This window comes from Alligator sinensis, unplaced genomic scaffold, assembly GCF_000455745.1.
Source record: "Alligator sinensis unplaced genomic scaffold, ASM45574v1 scaffold481_1, whole genome shotgun sequence".
In the NCBI taxonomy this organism is placed as follows: domain Eukaryota; kingdom Metazoa; phylum Chordata; order Crocodylia; family Alligatoridae; genus Alligator; species Alligator sinensis.
Window position 1 is genome coordinate 1,014,022 of NW_005842201.1, and position 21,180 is coordinate 1,035,201.

Below are 21,180 nucleotides of genomic sequence, written 5' to 3' on the forward strand. Positions count from 1 at the left end.
GGTTCGCTCTCTGCAGGTCTGGACTAGTGCAGAGTATTCCTCCTTGGTGGTGGATCTGGTTCTCCATCCTTTGTAGGTCTTCCTTTTAAGATGCAGGAGGTCCACTAGTTCCCTGGAGAGCCAAGGGGGCTGCTATGCCCTTTTGCTGCCTTTCATCTGAGACAGGATTGACTTTTCTTGCGCATCCAGGATTGCTCCCTTGAGAAGCAACCGCTCATCCTGGACTCCCATCCCCTTTGGGTTGTGGCCCCTTAGGGCCTCACTGACAAGCCTCCTGAGCTTGTCAAAGTCAGCTTTCCTGAAGTTAAGGACTTCTGTATTACTGACTGACTTGCCAGCTTTACGGCAGATGGCGAAGGTGATCAGCTCATGGTCACTGTCACCCAGCTTCCCTTCAATCGTTAGGTCACTGATTAGGTCATCCCTGGTTGCCAGTACCAGGTCAAGCAGCGCTTTACCTCTTGTTGGCCCGTAGACTTCCTGCCTCAGATAGACGTCACCCATGCACAAGAGAAAGCTTTGCAACCACTTGGATTTGGCCGAGTGCTCTTCCCACGAGATGTCTGGGTAGTTGAAGTCTCCCATGAAAACCATGCACCAGAAGCGTGTGGCCTCAGCCAATTCCCTGGTGAACTCCTGGTCAAGGTCTTGATCCTAGGTTGGGGGTCTGTAGTAGACTCCCACCATAGTGTCCCCTGTGCCGTGTTCCCAACAGATTTTCACCCAGAGGGTCTAAAGTCATCCACCCTGGGCACCAATGTTGGCTTACAGGGATGCATAGCTTTCCTTGACATAGAGAGCTACACTCCACCCCTTTTGTCCACTCCATCTCTCCTGTATAGGGTATAGCCATTTATGCAAGAAAACAACTTGGTCTGGTGTATTTCCTACCAATACATGGTATATGGACTTTACCCCAAAAGACTTAATAATAATAGTTTTCCTATTGTTATACTGTTGTCTTTGTTGTAAATGAAGCACCAATAATTGGCCCAAAATTGATTTGCCCCTTCCTTTCTCCTTTATGTTTAACTTTGTAGACTATAAGTGCAGTAGCTGTCAAACCAAGTCAAGTTTATATGTTCAACTTAGAAAAGTTACATCTGAGTTTCTTTGCAAATCTTATTTTTTCCACTTCCCTTAATGGTTAGGCAGTACATTAAATTCATGGATCAAAGGGAAGGTTGGAAAGGATGCAATAATGGATGCAAGATGTATGCAAAATTACACTTTCTGAGACGTTTCCCAGCATATTTCACAATAAATATCTATTATATTGCAAGCCAGGTTTGCAAGGTCACAGAATGAGTATAAGTCACTTTTGTTCAGATTTAGGGCAAATGATTAAATTACTGAATCCTGCAATGCTTAGATACACAGAGGGGATGGTTTCCTTCCTGATGTAGCTCCACTGAATCCAAGGGAGTGTCTCTAGGGACGCATTTAGAATGTGACAGTTCTAAGATCAGGAAACCAGTTACTGTGTCTGTAAATGAAAGCCCAGCCCCAAAATGTAGCTAAAAGGACAGTTTATGCCCTCTATTGGCCTGACTCAACATAAACCCATAGGTCATTGAAACCTTGAATCAAACAGGTGATCCGTTGGTACAGCTCTGTAGCAGATTAACTAAAATGACTCTCTCCCTTGCGGAAATAGTAGGAGCTATAATATGTTAAGCATCTGACATGTAGGAGTAACCCTTTGCAGCAAAAAATGAAGGTAATTTAAGCTTCTAACTCACTGCTTCTTTCTTTTTTCCTCTACATGGCTTCACATTTACTTATTCATTTTCTCTGTAATTGTCATTTTGGTCCCCTGCTATGGCTGCTTAACCCTGAGACCTTCAGCTTCCCATCCAAACTGTGTTTATTGTTTATTTTTCTCCCCATCTACTTCCTATTACATGCAGTTCTGAGGGGGGCTGAGCACCTGCAGCTTCCTCTGGAAGGATCTGACGGCAGTGTCCTCTCCTTAGCCTGCTTTTTGTGCTATAACAGTATCTTATACTGTTACCTATTCTCACAAGGTGCAATCCTGAATACTAAATTATTTGGAATTCAGGTAAAGCCCTCAGAATGATGCATTTGAATAAGCCCCTAATCAATACTTCAACCTAATCAGTTCCTTAATTGAGATTTTATTACTAATTAGTGGCATTTACCTTTTCTTTAGCTGCGTCAGCTTATGAAGAAGAGGGCTGTATTCACTCTCTGCACCATTATTAGTATACTAACTATCAACATTCATTAGTATTATACAGCACACTGGTTAATGTGTTATATATACCCCCTTGAGACTGATTCACAAAGAGTGAGAGTGTGTTCCAGCTGTGCTTATGGCACTTGGTTTTGTTCTCATGTCATAGGGACTCAGGCTTTGCAAATGCCTGGTTTTGCAGATGCCTAGTTAAGCAGTAGAACTACCAATATAATGGCAGTTCTGGGAAAAAAAACACTCCCCAACATCAAGCACCGTTCTTGCTTAGACAGTACATGCAGTTCTGAGTGGAGCCTGCTGATTTTTATGAAACTTGCATTGCCTACTCCTGGGAACATCTACACATGCAATTAATGCAGACTAATAAATTCCAGAGCTTATTGCTCCAGAGTTTTTTACTCCTGGGCACACCTTGTACACATGTGCCCTGGAGCGAAAAACTCTGGGGTAAATTGCTCCAGAATTTATTTGTGCGCATCACATGGAGCCCAGTCAAAGTAGTCTGAGCTGGCAGGGGATTGAGGGCATCAGCCTGCCAGCTCAAGGCTGCTCTGACCAAGCTCCATGATCTGCAGGGGAGCGGGGTGCTGGCTGGGACACAGGGTGCTTCAGTGTAGGGCTAGTTGGCAGACAGCCCCCACGCTGAGGCACACTACACCCCAGCTAGGCACAGAGTGGCACATGAGGACAGGGGAGCAGGCAGCCCAGAGCCCTGTTTCCACATGGTGTGGAGTGGCTGGCTGAGGTGCAGGGTGTCTCAGCGCAGGGGCTGCCTGCTGGCTAGCCCCGTGCTCAGGCACCCCATACCCCAGCCAGCCCGGGTAGTGTCTACCCTGGGGCAACATGAAAAAACTCCACAGCAGTGTAGTATTTGCATTGTAGAAGACCACCCTGCTGAGGAGTTTATTTGTTTTGTGTACCTTAATAGTCTCGTGTAGATGCCAGGACATTTACTGTGCGGCTAATTGGTCAACTGTGCAGTAAACATCTCATGTAGATGCGCTCCCTGAATCCTACTCTGAGTCTGGGTTTAAATTTGAAGCCAAAGTTATAAAATAAATTCTGAAATGATTTGGAACCATTTCCTGTTCCGTAGCCCACTGTAGTCAATGTAAAGACTTCAGCAGGCTTGGTAACAGGCCACTAACTAACCTACACAGTTGCATGATCTTGTACTGTTGAACTCATCACCCCATTCTGCTTCTCTCCTATTGTTTTTCACACTCACTTATGGTACAGATCATGGGGTTTTCTATCCTGACTGTATTTAGATGACTGTAGCTCAAATAACTAATCAGTGAATGCAATTTCTTTCATTTCAAACCTATTCAAACAATATGGTTTTTCCAGCTTGACTTGGACTCAAATGTTATTGGGACCACATTTCTCCCATGAGTGACTGGAATGACCAAACAGCAATGGGAGGAAAAGCAAACATCTAATAGGCTGAGAAATGGAGCGGAGAGCAGGCAGGGTGGAAAACAAATAAAGAGGGACTATGAAGCAAGGAAGCAAGTGAGAAAGGAATTTAAAAAATAACTGAATACAAAATAAACTTTGTGCAGGATTCTCCATGGATGTGAAGCAATGTAGCCCCTAGGAAGATATTTCAATTGTGCCTGCTTGCATCAGTCGATAATCTGGCCAAGAGCATATAATAGAGGAGGTGAGTAAAGACAGATCAAGAGCAATATAAGATGCAAAGATATTTAGCTGAAATGCAGGCGCTTCAGCTTAACTCTCTCTTTCCAAATTTCTACCAGCTACTGTTTTCCCAGCTCAAAGCAAACACTGTCCACTTCAAAGGAAGACTTTAAAAAAGAGACCCCACACAAAACAACAACTTCTCCAAGGGCTAGCTGTCCACATCATAAAAACCACCATCAGAGCGACACCAACAGCTGCCCTGCTGACAGTCTCACAGAGTGGTCTCCTGAGAGGTGGCCCTTTCTGGTTCTGCATAAGTGAAAGTGATAGGGCAGCATACGAAAACTTGCACTGCTTTTGTCCACGTGGGACCCAAAATTACCTCAAATAGCACTTTGGGGTTCATGTTTTCAGGTTTCTGAATGGGCTTATTCTGTGGAGCTCTCAAATGCCTTGTATGCAATAAATATATAAAAAAAAGACAGAGAAAGAAAAAAGTCTTTCCATTGTAACTAAATTTTGAGTGAATTGTTTTCTGTTACAGGAAGCCCATATAATTCAGAAGGGAGACAGTCTGGAATGAAAGCAGCTAAAGCCAGGAGTTTATAATCACAACTCCTGGACTTCATTTCTGACTCTGGCTATTTTACTCTAAAACCCCCTAACAAAGCCATGTTAAGCATTCTGGGCATCAGTTTGCCCAGCTCTGAAATGGGTAAAATGCTTCTAGGGTAGCTGTGAACCTTATTCTGTAAAATGCTCTGTGTAGACTGTAAAATATTGTAAAAGAACAGTTTGCCAGCACAAAGAACTGTTGTGCTGACTACCTCGACCTACTCAGTCATTGCTTAGGAAAGCTCCTAGTTTTCACGAATAGGGATCTCAGGAGCTTAGGGTAAACATGCCACTCCTGGGGGCAGGAAAAACACCTCCCAAGATGTCTGTAGAAAAGCTCTGAAGGAGGTGATCCTTGTAGGGCTAAGAACAATTGCTTGAGAAGACCAGGGAACTAGTCTGCCTGTCCTATCATTGCTGTGCAGCACCAACTTCTGCAGTACGGACACAGAGCACAAACTAGTGAAATCAAAGGGAAGTTTACTTTTTGGAACAGATAATTTAGCTGTTACAATCTGTAGCTCATTCTATGTTATTGGCCTTTCTGTTACTAGATACTACTGTTGTCAGGAAGGGATAGGCTTTTAAAAAGACAGTCATTCTGTAAGACCACAAAAGCGGCATTTCAGGGATACAGTCACTTACGTGACACCCTATTACAACCTTATACTCTGAAAACAGAGCAACCAGCCTTTCAAATGGAGGATTCAAGCCATTGGACTGGAGAGGGAAAGATAATAAGATAATAACACTGATCAAGCTTGCAGAACAGTTGATGCTGGAGACAAAACCAAAACACGAGACCCACATGAACCATATGAAACTGCATTAAATCATCCTGCAATCTGAAACACCCATCCACAATAGTAGCTCAGCTCCCTTTCGAAAAACCATATAACATTATGACATGTAGGAGCTGAGGGAAAAAAATATTCAGATGGCTAGCGGCTGCTGCACATGGCTAAACCTTATCCAGACACTTAAATATTTTCATAGTCCCAACAGCAATAAAGAAAACATGCATAGTCTCCAGATTGTGCAATTGGGGTGTTCTTTGTACAAAGGCTTGTACATTGCAAACAGTATGTGGCATGATTAAAAAATAAATATTAATCTCGGGAAAATGCCTGCATGCTGCTTTACTGCTTTTCCTAAGACAAACATGAAAAACAACCTCCCAAAAGAGAATAGGGACATTTTTTGACTTAATTTCTTTAGCCTTAAATGATGTGAATTGTTATTAAAGTTCAAGGGAAATAAAATGCTTGATGATCTGCAAAATTGTGGAGACGTACTATGGGGAATGTTGGGGGCGGAGGGGTGGGGGGCATGAAAAAGAGCCTTAAATTCAGGGTCCTGACCAGACCCATTCCACAGAGGGAGGGACATCAGCCTTCTTGTCTTTCTCAAATGCACAAATGGGTAATTACCATGTGCTTACCCAAATTACTCCTCTGGTTCCTATTGGGAAGATAAGGAATTCTATCCTTTACCTGTGTAGCATGGCTATCTACTGTTAAGCACTTGCTGCTTTTCACCCTAGAGGCAGCTCTATTTCAATGGCACATGAAGAGATCCCTTTTGTGCTGAGTGTGTGTATCAGCCTGGCAAGTTTTGTAAAGTGCTTTGGGAGTCTTCAGGATGAAAGGCCTAGAGTAAATGTGTGATCGTTATCACTTGAAAAGCTGGGCAGGAACAATGTCTGACTATGGGATTTATTTTGCTAGTTGTGCAGCCTAGAAAAAAAGAAGGGGCTGTTCTGATTTTAACTCTTGGCCAGGAACAGTCTCTGCGAGCTTGACACTTGGCTGGGGGTGCAAAGAAGATATCACATTTATTTCACATTAAATGTAAGGGGAAAAAAAGAAAAAAATTGAGGTGGCTGCCTGTGCCCTTTCTGTGCTGTGGCTATTTGATTAAAAACCCTGGGATTCCTAGTGCCTTATACAGAGCCCTATATTGCTGTTTTTCTTCACTTGTATTCAGGAACTGATTTATTACAGAGGCTGCAGAAGAGAAGAGAGGAAGCTAAACATTTGTGTGATCTGTATCTGGCAAGACATAAAACACTCCCATCTGAGGCATAAGACAGGTCACTGACAGTGACAGACATGGCTGGCAACATCTCAGTTTGCAAGCAGTTGTTCATCGTGAGAGGCTGAGTGTAATTGTCACCAGGTGTCAAGTCCCATTCTCCATGGCTAGGGGTAACGGGCTCAAGGCTCCTGAGAAATTATCAAGAAAACCTCAGTCATACAGTGTGGTTTTGCATTCACCAGGATGAACCAGCACAAAAGCAATTCCCCTCTGAAATTCCTTTGACAGTTAATACCTTTGTTGAATGCTCTTGAATCTAGCAGAAGGTACAGAGCAAAGCAAAAGGGTAAAGAATTCTTACAGTGACAGGAACTTGATCATTTTTCTATGAGATCTGAGAAACACTGAGCCTATGATGCATCTATTTATTTTAAGACAGGGCTTGGAAGCTATTAGTATCTTAGGATGACTATCAAACTGCACCCCCATACCCTTCCCCGCAAATGCCCCAAACTGCCATGGAGTATGAGAAATTATAAAAATTGTATATCATAGTGATGGTAGCTGTGATGGCATAGCAGCCAGGATGTTCTGCTATGGATCTTGAGTTTGTTACGAGTTAAGCCTCTCTTCTCCAGGCTGTGCTGAAGGTCATCCCCAATTGATCCACCTATAAATGCATACCTAGTTGTTTGGCTTGTAGGTCATAGGAGTGAATGCCAGTTGTACCACTTCCTTGTGTGCCTTTGACTACAGAAATCAATGCGTCTTCAACCAACCATGAAGCAGTATAACAATGTGGCAGGGCCCTGAGAGGCTCCCACCCACAGGGGCAGCCCGATTTCCAGGTGTTGCTACTGCTGCAATCACAATCACAATCACAATCACATGGCTTCAGCAAAAGCCTCTTTTTTCTTTCCTCAATTCTATCACCCACTCTTTGTGACTGAGCAGCAAATGGGACCTGACATATCTAAAAAGATAAATGTGCTAAGTTCCTGTGCAACAAATGGTCTCATAATGGATCCTCTGCTGGTAGATCAGATCATAAAAGGAGCATAACACACATATAAACAAGCAGGGTTTGTTAACTTTGTGAATAAACCATTGGCTTATTGTGAGGTCAAGGATGTAACTTAGCCTTTGTGTTATCTAAGCAACCAATGAAATTAGATTGCATATCCTCAATTACTTAACATTTTTCAGTGCAGCTTTGCAAGGAGTAATTTGTTAATATTTAATAGTTGACTGAGCCTTGAAGCTTGATCCAACAAGCCAGTCTGAGGAACTATTTCCATTAATTCTATTAAGACTTAGAGTGCACATTAACTTATATAATATTTAGAAAAAAAACAGGCAATAGCATTAATAAGGCTTAATACAGGGTGGGCAAAATATGGACCACAGGCCACATCCGGCCCACCAGGCCATTCTATCCGGCCCATGGGGACCCTAAAAATTTAGAAAATTAATATTTATCTGACTCTGGCTGCCTGTCAAAGATGACAAGACCCCAGGGGCAGCAGGACCCAGGGGGAGCCAGAGGCAGGACCCAGCAGCTACAGCAGTAAGACCCACCCAGCTCCACTCCATCCTGAGCCCCTCCCATTCCCAACTGGAAACCTTTGTCTAGCAGAGACTTCTGGCTTGGGACCCTGGGGCTGTTCCCGCCTCCATCTGCCAGAGAGGAAAATTCAGATAAGCAGGATTGGGGGAGACAGGGGAGGACTGCAAGCGATCACCCCAGACCTCAGGGCCGGGTTGACTCCTGCAGTCCTGGTGCTGCTGGGAACCACATGGTACCAGGGCAGCATGGAGGGGGGTGGAGAGGAGCAGCAGTGGTGGTGGGCAGAAAAGTGGAGAAATGGCAGTGGCAGGAAGCAGGGGAGTGGTAGTGAGAGGAAGCGAGACAGCTGGGTGGAAACACAAGGCCCACATCAGTGCACCAGGGCCAACAGCAGTGGGAGCCTAGAGTGGGATGGCAGGAGTGCAGGGCCCAGGCTTGCAGAGGCTGTATGGAATCAAGATGGCTCACCTTTTCCCTGCTGGGACTGCACAGTCCAGTTCCATAGAGCCCCTACTGGCCCATGGCTTACAATCCTGCTGCCCCACTTTGGGCCCCTGCCAGCACTGGCCCCAGTGCACCAGCATGGGCTCTGTGCTCCTGCCCAGCTGTTGCTGAAAAGCTGCATGCCCGCTCACTATCACTCCTCCACCACCTAGTGCCACCATTTCCCTGCTTTACTGCCTGCTGCCATCGCTGTTCTTCTCCACCCCCTCACTCACATGGTCCCCTACCCCACATACACTCCCAACCCCCATGCCTATCCACCCCCCACAAACCCCCCCACACACACACCCTACATACCCACACACCCAAAGCCCCCAAGAAACTATACTCACCCACCTATACCCCCTACCCCCCGTATACTTAATTTTGATTAAGACTTCATTTTAAGCTATTATACAATCACCTCTAGGTACACTACACAAATGCATGTAAATCAGGACAAAAATATTTTTTTTAAATCAAATTAATGAATGTAGTAGTTGTTTGATTCTTAGAAGATAATTTGGTATTTTTCTGGTTCGGGATGGAAGGAAAATATAAAGCTTTTAATAAGTACAGGGAATGTTGATTAGGATATTTTTGTACTCTGTAATTACTATAACAGGTACTCTGTGTTCATTGGCACATCTAGGATTTTGAAAAGAGGGGTGCAGATAGTGTGGTGCATCATCACATATAACACAATATATAATTTTTCCAGTTTAAAAGCATCTAGAAGTTCTAATTATATGCCAAGAGCCTCAGGCTATGTTGCTCAGTTTAAGAACAAAAACCACCACAAATTAGGCAAAAATAATCTAAAGATGATGCTTCATTAGTCCTGTAGTCATTAGAATTCAAATGTACATCTCTTTTCTTTCAGGTTCATACAACAAATCTAACCTTCATGAGTATCTTGATAGTGCATCCAATGCTTCACTGAAAGTTATTTCTACACCTGAGTTAACACATCTAGCTACACTTAAAAACGGTTTGCAGGACAGTGAAATAGGAGCTCCATTACCAGGAGCCACTAAGAGACAGCAAAATGGCAGAAGGAAAGATAGTTTAATTAGTGGATATTAAGACCATTAAAAAAGAGAGAAAGTAGGAATGTACAATGAAGAGTTTAGAAGGGACCAGGTAGCTTTCAATGAACCAGGAATTCAAGTGACCACCTCACTGCTGCCTGAATAGAACTGTTGTTGCCACTAACAGGCAGCTGTTATTAAGCTTTGGTGGGGCCAGGACTCAAACTGCACCACTGCATCCCATTGGATCAGTCTCTGCCTATGTTAGCTGCAGAACCTGTTTGCTTTGTCTCCTTAGGGAATCTTTACTAGGCTTTTTCTCTATTTAAACTTACATGTATACAGAATCTTTGAACAGTGAAACCAAGATAAAATTATAGTGACTTTAAAATGTTTATTTGAAAGCTCTATTCTTTCTTGCCAAAGTATCTGCATGGTTTAAGACAGTGAATTGGCAAGCAGAGAGAATGCTTGTTGGAAAAAAAAAATTATGGAGACACAGTAGTGGCAGAACAATGTTAGCTGGAAGTAGGGATGGAATGAACTAACACTGCTCCAGGGATTTGCACAGTAGCACACACATCATCTTTGTTTTTGCTGTAGAAGAGGAAAAATGTTACCCATTGTGTCAGATTAAACTCTGACAGGTACAGATATCCAGATTTGTATCTGGAGTCTTCTAGACTTACAGTCACTTGCTGTAACAGCTGTAAATGACATTTAGTGTAGAGGTTAATAGCTTCTGATGATTTTATAAGTACAGTAAAAACAAAAAGGATGTCAAGAAAATATAAAAACTAAACTTGGCATATCAGGCAGTCAAGAAAAATAAAAATGTCCAGATCCAAAACTGACTAAATTCCTACTGTAATTCATTATCCAAAGATCTATGTATCTTCTATAATAACCGTCTTATATTGATGTTTCTAGTCACTAGCAAGAGAGAATGTCACCCTAATGAATCAGAATATAATCAGTAGAGTCCATGGGTAAATGTTTGCCATGGGAAAATAACAGAGCCTTTCTGTACTCTAATTTCCTTTGATGGCTGGGGAGCTTGCTTTAAGAAAGTGAAGAGAGGTTCTTTTAATCCCAACAACATGAAAGCATAGTGTACTTGAAAGATTTTTAGCCTTAACTTCCTGAGTCTCATGCAAGCATGGGTATGCCTGAGATCACGTGGCTAAAGTAGTAGTTGGCCAGGAGAAACAGTAATTCCACAGCTAGATGTTTCCAGAACCCTAATATTAAATACAATGTGTGTAAGTCCTTCCTGATGTTCAAACTTTTGTTCAGGGGGCTAACTTATTTAGCTACAGGTTAAACAATGCTGGTTATAAACAGACTAAGGCTGGAGATACAGCCTATTGAGGCCCAAGTCCTCCATAGATACAACCCTCACCTAAATCAATGAGAATTTTAGATGGTAAGGACTTGTGGGATCTACCATAGGTCACCCGCTCCAGCCAGTCTCCCTGTCATTGCTGAAATGTCTCATGCAGTTATCATGCAACATAAATCATAACCTAGTAATTTTGAAAAGTAAATGTGATCATCATTCTCAAAGTTGCCAGGTCTAGATGAAAATCATTAGATCTATTTAAATGTTATACAAGTGGAGCTATTTGTCTAATCCTGGGTAGATTCAACCTCATTTGAACCAGTTCAGATTCATATGAGTGGAGCTAGACAGACTTTGGTTCTTTTGGGCATCTGTACACACCATGGGGTTTAATCCTCATTAAATTAAATAGGTTTATAACATTTAAACTTGTTTATTATGGAGCATCACAACAGTGTTTGCATGCACTAGGTTTTCAAACAAATTGTGCTTTGGAGCATTGCATTAGTGTTTGCATGCACTAGGTTTTTGAATAGGAGAGCAGGATGGTCCAGCACTGCACTCCCACCCCGGCCCAAGGCCCTCCACCCCATGCCCTGCCACACAGCTGTAGGAGCAGGGAGCTGGCAAATGGTACAAGGAAAAAAAAAAGTTGCAGTGCCATCTGATGGACAAAGAGGCTCATTATATGTCTTTGAGTGCCTTTTAGGGGTGTGCGAAGTGGTCCTTATTCGATTTGGATTTGGAATCGGCCCAAATCAGGGAAAGTGATTCGATTCGTTGATTCAGATCACTATCCCTGATTCGATTCAGCTGAATCCGAATCTGAAGATTCAATGGTGATTCAGAAAATCAGCAATTTGGACACAGACAGAGCTTTAAATGTTTTTTCTACATATCATGAGGTATCCGTGCAGCTTGTGAATCCTGTGATGGTAGGACAGATGGAGCATCCCACAGGAGCGTGGGGGGGCCCTCCATGTGCTTGGTGGAGAACCCAGAAGTGGACCGGAAGTATCTGGTCCACTTCTGGGTCTGTTGGGGAGTGTGCTGCCCCCCCACCCCAGCTCAGAGATTGGCAGCGGGGGGACCTCGGGTGCCCCCCCCCAAGACTCAGGAGGCACCAGTCACTGAGTCAGGGGATGCAGGGGGGAGGGGGCCCACACTCCTGGAAGTGGACCAGAAGTGATTCTGGTCTACTTCCGGGTCTGCTGCCGAGCATACTAGGGAGCCCCCCGCACTCCTGTGGGACACTCCATCTACCCCAGCATCGGAGCATTCACACACTGCCTGCTACCTAGAGGTACGTAGAAAAAACATTTAAATCTGTCTCTATGTCTGAATCTCCAAATCTTTCTGAATCTCTCCGAATAGATTCGGAGGGTTCCAATTGATTCGTAGAGATTAAAGGGTCCTCTGATTCGGTTTGGATTCGGAGATTCGGCCACTGAATCATGCTGAATCTCCACCGAATCAAATCGGGGACCAAACCTTCACACAGCCCTAGTGCCTTTGTGTTTGCGTGCAAAACATCCATGGACATAACGCTTTAATTCATGGTGAGCCAAGTAAATTAATCAGAGGAGTTTTATTTTAATGCATTAGAAAGACTTTTAAATTGTCTGGGAAACATGCTTGTGCAAACAGTCATGTCACTGCAGTGCAAGAAAGGGCAAAAAATATGGCGTGTACAAACACCTTTCAATTATAAAGAAAATATTTTTAAATTAACCAGTTAAAGCAATAAGTGTACTACATGGTAGAGCTTGGAACTATAATAATTTCTTCCCCTTCCCTATTGCTAAATTATTTTGTATCTTTTTACTTCATACTGGCTGCATCTACATGAGGCACTGACTGTGCACTTGTTACTGTGCAGTCTTTTAGCGCTTGCATACATAAGTACTAAATTACCGTGCAATAACTGGTGTTACTGCACAGTAGTGTCCCCAAAAGGCTTTTTGGTGATTCTGACTGTGCAGTAGCATAGCATCATGCTTTATGCCACATGATGTTACTGCTCAGTAGTAATGAGCTACTGTGCAGTGGTAACGAGCTACTGTGCAGTCAGTATCTCATGTAGATGTGGTCACTGAAGCATTATTCTCATCCTGTAACTTCTTAGCTATGATACCAATCTCTTTTCTGGCAGCTTACATGAGAGACATTAACAAATGTTAATCCCGCCAGATGATAATGATATGAACGAATGATAACACAAAGATGGATTCTAGTATCCTCCCTCAGGCTGTAACTTGAGGGACTTAAGTTACCAGGATCACTCTTATTCTTGCAATAGGATGTTACTCAGTAAGAGTATCAGAATCTAGCCCAGAGTTCATACGTCAGTGTCAGCATCTGTCTCTGATAACACACATGTCAATATAGTGCCCTTTTAAAAATAAATAATCATTTACATATTTTCTCTGCATTGTACTATATAATGCAGCTCAGGAACATTTTTGCAATAAATCATGTCTGGTGTCAGGTATGGCTTACCCGTTCCAAGAAACAATACATGGTATCTCCCATCAGCAGCATTGACTCGATCCACAGCAATCTTTGTATACTTATAATTTGTTCCTGTCCGAATGATTAATGGCCTCTTATGTATAGGATAAATGGGATTAAACATCAAGGGATGATTCCTGATGAAGGTCACAACATCATCTGGGAACTCCTTGGTTGTCCGTATGTTCGGTGTGAATGCTCCTCCTGGACACTGTGAAGAAAAGTATTATTCATAATACTACTTAACAGTACTTCAGGCTATCAACAGCTTTTCATCATCAAACAGTTTACAAACACTGACAGAAGCAACAGAATCAAGCTTTTGAAGCTACACTTCATTCTCCATCTGAAAATGATTATATTGAAATAACAAAGAGCTCTACTGGAATAGTTGTGTCTACAAACTGCCCTTAATTGATACAAAACAAATGCAAACATTTGTGTGTTGTTAAAATCTGGGCTGATGGCAAAGATCCATATTGGTTGGGCCTAATCTTGAGTTCCTTGTACTTCTTATTGCAAAGAATGTAAGTGATTGACATGGGAAAGATACAAAGAACTTTCCCTGATTAGTACAAATACATAGGCCAAAATATTGAGTTGGATGTCTAATTGCAGAAACCTACATGGAATAGGTTGTCTGCACGCTCTATTATGCAGGGTGTATGTGCCTGCATTTGGACAAATCCAGTGCAAAAGCACAAGGAAAGGAGATGATACAAAGCAACTTTCCAGATCTCTTCAGACTCTACGCTGGTTTTACACAATCTCATTTCTTGTACTCTGATGGTATAACTTCACTGGAGGGTAATCAGAACACAGAATTTAGTACACAGGTTCAAGGTCCTCACTACTGCCACGCACATCCATTTGTTTTGCCAGAGCTTCTAGGGCCATATGCAAAGGTTCTCAGTGCAGCAATTTGCCAAGTCACTCAGGGAAGAATCCTACTTTTATGTACCCAAATGGCAGTAACTCAGTCATGTGACTGCCATTGTTAGCCTTTACGCACTGTTTATGATCCTACTCTATGTGCAGCATGGGCAGATAAGCATGCAGTAGTACGCAGCTACACAAGAGCCTGCCCAAGGTGAATATAGGTCACAAAACTGTACTCAGCAAAAACCCAGGGATGGTAGGCAGGCTAGATTTGCACTTTATCGGAGAGAAAATTTAAGTTAGCCATTGGGAAGAACTTCTTTACAGTAAGGGTTGCCAGAATCTGGAATGGGCTTCCAAGGGAAGTGGTTTTGTCCCCTACCTTGGGGGTCTTTACAAGAAAGCTAGACATGCACCTAACCCTAGCGCTCTTTCCTGCCCAGGGCAGGGGGTCAGACTTGATGTTCTACTGAAGTTCCTTCTGACTCTAGCATCTGTGAATCTTACAGACTAATTAAACCAGAGATGGATAGCATAAAATGTTGCAAGTCTGAGCTAACCATGCAATATACTTAGACTGGTGCCCACCCATGTAGTGGTTAAAACATTCACCCAGGAAATGAGAGACCGAGGTTTTAGGCCCCTCCTCACCCAGCATGAATTTGAATCTATATCCCTTTGACTTTACAACACAGTGCTTGAGCTACTGCAGGTTAGGCACTACACAAGTTGCTCTGTAGCCCTCCTCTTGGAGCTAGGGTTGCCAACCCTGGAGGATTGCCCTGGAGTCTCCAGGAATTAGATATAATCTCCAGGAGAGTGCTGAGAGTCACTCAGGAGATAAATGATAGGACATTCATTAAAATAAATATTAAATGTTGAATCCAATTTATACAGTAGTCCAGTGGGTTTTAAAATGTAAGAATAATGTACATTTGCCTTCCTGAGTACAGTACAGTAGATCAGTCATTAACGTCATTACATCATGTTATGAAACCTCCCGGAATAGATTCAAACAGAGTTGTAACCCTACTTGGAGATGGTCCCATGGGCAGCTAGGAGAGGGAAATAAGTGGGGCCAGGAAAAATTAAACATTGTTCAGTGTGAGACAGATTCTTCTCTAGAAGGGTGAGAGCCCTAGATCCTAGCTGGCACCCTGTAACAGTATTGGGCCCTAAGGGTGGCCATAATGCAGGTAGCTTCTGCTCAGCTGCTTGCTGCAAATTTTCCTTAAAGTAACAGAAGTTCCTGGCTCCCTGTTCAGACCCATTTTCCTGGTGGGGCAGAAACTTCCTCACTGCCCTCCACCCAATTTATCCAATTAATATTAAATACAAGGTGCATCAGCTTAGCATGTCCACACTGCATTTAGACTAGGATCTCAAACTATGTGTAAATGCTAAAAATGGCAGTCACTCATATGGATGACTGCCATTTGGTTACGTAAAGTGAAATAGGATTCTGCTCTCTGTGACTACTGGTGAACTATGAGAGAACATGTCTATTTTTAGTATAAATGGGGAATTATGAAAACGCCATGGAGACATGGTATCAAGACTCAACACTTAAGTGATTTAACCAGCACATTTATGGCAAAGAGGGCAAGTCAGCACTCTAGAGAAACTGGCAGTCATACTCTAGCTTGTAACATCAGCCACAGCTTTACTAGGCTTAAAGCAATACCAGACCTAAGTGGGAGAATTTTGTATATGAACAGGATAGGACTGGGTGGGTGAGATTAGAAGCACCAATCACCCAATTTAGAGTCCACACTAATGCTGAAATAAAGACATGGTTGAGGGTGTAAGACTGTGGAATCCATGTATGAACAGAGCTACTAAAAATGCTGGTAAGTTTGGGAGAGTAGATTCAGGGTCCCATCCTGAAACTCTCTGAGAGCCATTGTGAACTTGTTCTTCCCCATACTTGTGTTTGGAATCATTTATTTATGAAGGTCCTGGGACAAACATAACACTGTCTAGCTCTGGAGACTTTGCTCATTGCACCTAGCTTAATTCTTAAAGTTTGGTCACATGGGCATGTTGCCATGAGGCAACCTAAAGTGTGACTTTATTGTATCCCTTACTCTGCAGTAACAGCCCAGGTTAATATGCCAAAGCAGTGTGCATGAACTTGCATTAGTTGAGGCTGTACATGTTCAAACCCCAACTTTCCTCACAGTAACTTGTGCATGTGTCTATAATCTGAGCTGTCTAGCATCCGAAAGCAAAAGTGCTCAGTCAAATGCCAAGCAACACTTTAAGCAGGTGCTATAAAGTGACAGCAGAGCTTTCTGCCTTGCAGATTCATTCCTTAGATTGTGAGAAGATGACAAAGTCCCAGAGGCAGGCAATGCATTTCAAATAAACTGTATCTTAGGGTAGAAAAGGGAGATCTTCTACCATTTGGAAAGCAAATTCCTTTAAATACTTCCCCACATACATCGCAATCAGGAATAATAGAGTCCCACTGTGTGACAGAGCCCAGTTGGGGTGCTCGCCATGTGACTTGGACTGCAGCAGGCTGGAGAAGAGCCAGCAGGGAAGGCAGCTGGGAGATACTTCAAGGATCATTTGTTTAGTGGGGAAGGTGTGTGACGGAGCACCATTGGAGTGCTTGCCACTCTGGGGCAGTAACAAGCTCTGTGGAAACTTGTTTGTGGAGCAGCAGGGCAAAGCCTCCCCCTAGAACCAGTTTAAGGGGGAAGGTAGGTGGCAGAACACATTGGGTGTCTGCCACTTTAGAAGCTGGTGGCAGGTGTTGCCCCTGCTCTGATGAGCGGCCATTTTAGATCCAAGCCAGCAGAGTGAGAGGCAGCAGGTTTGCTGCCTGATGCCAGGGAAAGAATATTTCCTGGTGGAGCTGCTGCTCCTGATACAACTAGGAGGTAAGGGCAGGAATTTATGGGGATGGCTAGGAGGCTCCTGATCCTGGGCACCCTGCCAAGGAAGGGTGGCCTGATGGGGCTTATAGTGGTCTGGGAACCCCTAGGCAATTCCAGGCCACTTACTTCCCCAGTGAAAGGCAAGGAGGGTCACCTTAACTTCAGCCTCTGCCTTCAGGTGGGTTATATAACATCAGAGGCAGTAGAGGGCAAGGCAAGACTGTGGCCATGTGAGCCTGTGTGGGGTACAAGACCCCAGAGAGTGAGAATGATGGGCCAGGCGTGCTGATGAGTGGCACCTTATCCTGTGGGGGGACTTTAAACCTAGACCCCAGTGTAGGGGGCAAAGTATGTGACTCGGTGGAGGCGGGGGTGCAAAATGGGGTGCAGAGGGGCACCTAATGGCCTACACAAGAGTGGCAGTTGGGAGGCCCTGGAGAGAGGAGTGAGTAGAGAGTGGTAGTAGTGAGGCTGTGCAAACACGGGGGCCTGAGATGAGGCCCTGTGAGAAAGGGATGTGAAATAGGCCCTAGTGAGTTGGGCCTTAAGGGTAGGTCCTGCTAACATGGGGGCCTAGTTAGGCCCAGGTAAGCCTTCAGGCACCTGAGGCCATTGGTGGGCTGGAGACCGATTGGGTTGGATGGCTGAGGAAGAGCTGCAAGTAGACAATGGGGCAAGTCAGGAGTCCCTGATGGAAGGCAGCTGGATGAGTGACCTGGTGAGAGACCAGAGGCAGAGTGAGACCAGTGTTCTGCAAACTGCCCAGTGCTCACCCAGATGACTGGCAGCAGAAGGTGCCCAAAAGGCTTGCTGGTTGGGGAGTGCAGGGAAACAAGCCCAAGGACCCTCTGGGTGAGGGCAGGGTGAGTGTGGCCGTGGGAAAAAAGAGGGGTGGTATGAGTATGGTCCCACAAGGGGCAGTATGGAAGAGACTGTGTGAGTAGAGGTGGAGTAAGAGAGGCCTCAGTGACAGGGAAGTAGTGTGAGTGCAGCCCGTAATAGGGCAGAACACAAGAGGCTTAACACTGTCCTGAGCTGGGCCCGGCCTCAGGCCGGAGGAGAGTACAGCTATTAGGGACATCTACAAGGGTTGGGGTGCAGCACAGAGGTGGTTGGAGCTGCATGCATAGGCCCAGGAGAATAGGGCATTCAATGGGCAGCCTTCTGCCTAATTAAGACCCTAATCATTTAACAACACAGTGTGGAAGTTGAGAATGGCGGGTGGCATGTGCAGAGGCATGTGGGAAACTAGCACTGTGGCTGGTTGGGGAGTTCCCACTTTGCCACCCACTCATAGCTATATATTATTCTATATTTGGCAAAGAGTCATACTTGTGACTGATCACAAGATCTATCTGTCCCATTGGGTTCTCATAAGGCAGCTACTCCAGCCTTAGACATATGTACCCTAAGTTGAAATGGGAAGAAGAAAGACAGGGTGAGGATAAATCAGGCCCAATACAGAGGGCTAAGCAGCGGACAATGCAACTCCATTACACCAGGCTAACTCACTTTTTCCTGGCTGCTCCAAAGTGCTATTTTCTCCCCTTTCTGGAGCTCATAGACCTTTCCCCTGGTTATTTCCAGGACTTATTGAAAAGCAAACAAACAAAAAATACAGTTGTTATATATAAAAAGAAAATGATGATTCAGTGAAACTGATTTTTTTGTGTGTGTGTGCAGACATTCAGGTGTCAAAGGGAAGGATCCTTAGGATGAAGTTACATGTTACACATAGGCCATGCTAAATCTGTGCAATGTTAAATGATGCTAAAGTCAGAACAGGCTGCAAGTGGTCACATGTTAAGGGTTAATACCATTTCTTGTCTGACTTGCCACTAGAGGGCTGTGAGCAGGGGTGTGGCTAGGTGCCAGGACATCCCTGGGCTGTCTCTACTCTGTGTGGTGGAGGGCCAGGAGTAGTACATCCTGGGATGCTGGGAGACTGCAAATTGCTTGTTATATCAGTTTTCAGCCCATTAGTATTTAGAGAACCTCTTGGAGCATGGTTTGGAGTTTGCCTGTAAAGAGGGCAACCCACCTTAAGTCTCACTTCTGAATCGCACAAAGTTGAGGCTGGAATCTGGGCCTTCCATATCCCAACCACTGATTGACTATTCTGTTCTTTTTCATTTTTCATGAAACATTTTCCAAGGCTTCAGTCCCATTAGGATAAGAAATTAAACCAACTGGGGAAACCTCATCCTTTCCCAGAAAACAGAATTCTTGTTTTCTTGCCAGTCCTACTGAATCCTACTGAATCCTCCTCTCTGTGGAGCCAACTTGTATGACCCTCCATGAAATCCACAGCTGGTAGCCACAGAGATTTTTATACAGGAGTAAACAAGTTTGACTACAGGCTGTTGATGGGCCAAGAAAGAGCCCTCTAGTTCCAAGTAACACTCCCAGATCAAGGTCAGAGCTCCAGCTCCATTTCTACCTGCATCTTAGATCAAAGGCACACCTTTCTTGCACCCCAGCTTTAGATGAGTCACCCTCTCTCCTGTCTTTAGATTCCCTATCCCCTAAGTCAGTATTCCTGAACTTCCCTTCTGCAAGTCCTCAAAGCCAAAAAGCCTCTACTCTCCCACCCAAGAGATGATTCAGTCACAATATTAACAGAACATACTGCACAGGTAGCTATGCCATAAACTAGAGATGAAATAAGTAGGGGAAGAAAATTTGATTTGCAGTATATTCTCCAACTTGCTGTAGGTAGAAAAGACTATTTCCAGACAATCGAAAAAATGGGAATAACCTTAGACATCCCTGGATTTATTTGGAGCCTACCAATTATGTCATAAACACCTCTTCACCAGTAATTGTAGCTCATGAAAGAGCTAAGACACTATCATCACATAATAGCAAACAGTAAAAGACTGCAGAGCCTAAATGTCGCCAAGTAAATCTATTACTTTGCTGTGCTGAAGCTTTTGCACAATGTATGTTCCTTTACATTGAAATATTTCATGTCAATTACTTTTTACACAGGTAGAACATAGTTGTTGCTATGCTGCATCTGATAGCTTTCCCCATCTAGGCTGGCCTTCTGGTAAAGGTCAGCAACTGATGTTCTATAAGAAAGAGACACCTGACCCCTGGGCTAGGGACAGACATTAGGTTTAAGTGATCAGAAACTGGTTTATACCTGTAACAGAACAGATGTTCAGTGTACATAAACCAGTTTGAAAATGGCTAAAACTGGTTTCAGATAAACCTGGTTGAATGTCGTGCCAGAAGTAACTGATTTGGATCAAACCAGTTTATGCAATTCCTGTCCAAGACCCCTTGCTGGTTTAAGATAAATCAGACTCCCCCAGCATCCCGGCAGGCTCTCTGGGCTGGGCAGGGCTCTCTGTTCCACAGCAGGGCTGGCCCCTCCCCTCTGCTCCCCGGCTGCAGCTCTGGCAGAGACTTGCAGGCACAGAGCATCTGCCTGGCTTCTCCTTGCTAAGTAGGGATTACCCCCCACCTCCCCTCTGCCTTATGCAGAAACCTCAGCATTAGCTAGCAGACCACATGCTGGCTACAGTCCATGCTGTGCAGTAGACAGGATTGTTGGAGCTAATCAACAGGTAGCTTAATGTCCTTCCTTGGAAGAGCTGTTTAAGAAGAGCTGTTTAAGAAGAGCTCCATTAGTTAATGGAGAGAGGTTTTGTTTTCTTAATGGGTTGATGCACACTGAGTTAGGGGTGATAAACATTCCCTGCTGGGCTGGTCAGGAGGAAGGGAGGGGGCGGAATAATTAGAGAGTATCCTGCCAGGGCCTGGCCATGCCTCCGTCAGCTCAGGACTGTGGAAGTGAAGGGAGGGCTGCTCTAGCACCTCACAGCTTCTAGCCTGAGACACTGCAGGCATGTCCCTGCATTTATGGAATGAAAAGGGAATGTTTATCCACCTCCAAATTAGACTACCCTGCAAAGAATGAATCAATTTAGGCTTGGGCTTTTTGAATGTATTTCACT

General features: G+C 44.1%; 1 protein-coding gene across 1 annotated transcript in view; it reads right to left on the bottom strand.

Moving 5' to 3' along the window:
• SEMA3C (semaphorin 3C) overlaps nucleotides 1-21,180 on the bottom strand; it is a 182,707-nt gene that overhangs the window by 24,551 nt on the left and 136,976 nt on the right. Inside the window, exon 13 of the mRNA XM_006026627.3 lies at nucleotides 13,440-13,662. Within this exon, the coding sequence (XP_006026689.1) occupies nucleotides 13,440-13,662 (223 nt within the window). The remainder of the gene's footprint in view (nucleotides 1-13,439; nucleotides 13,663-21,180) is intronic.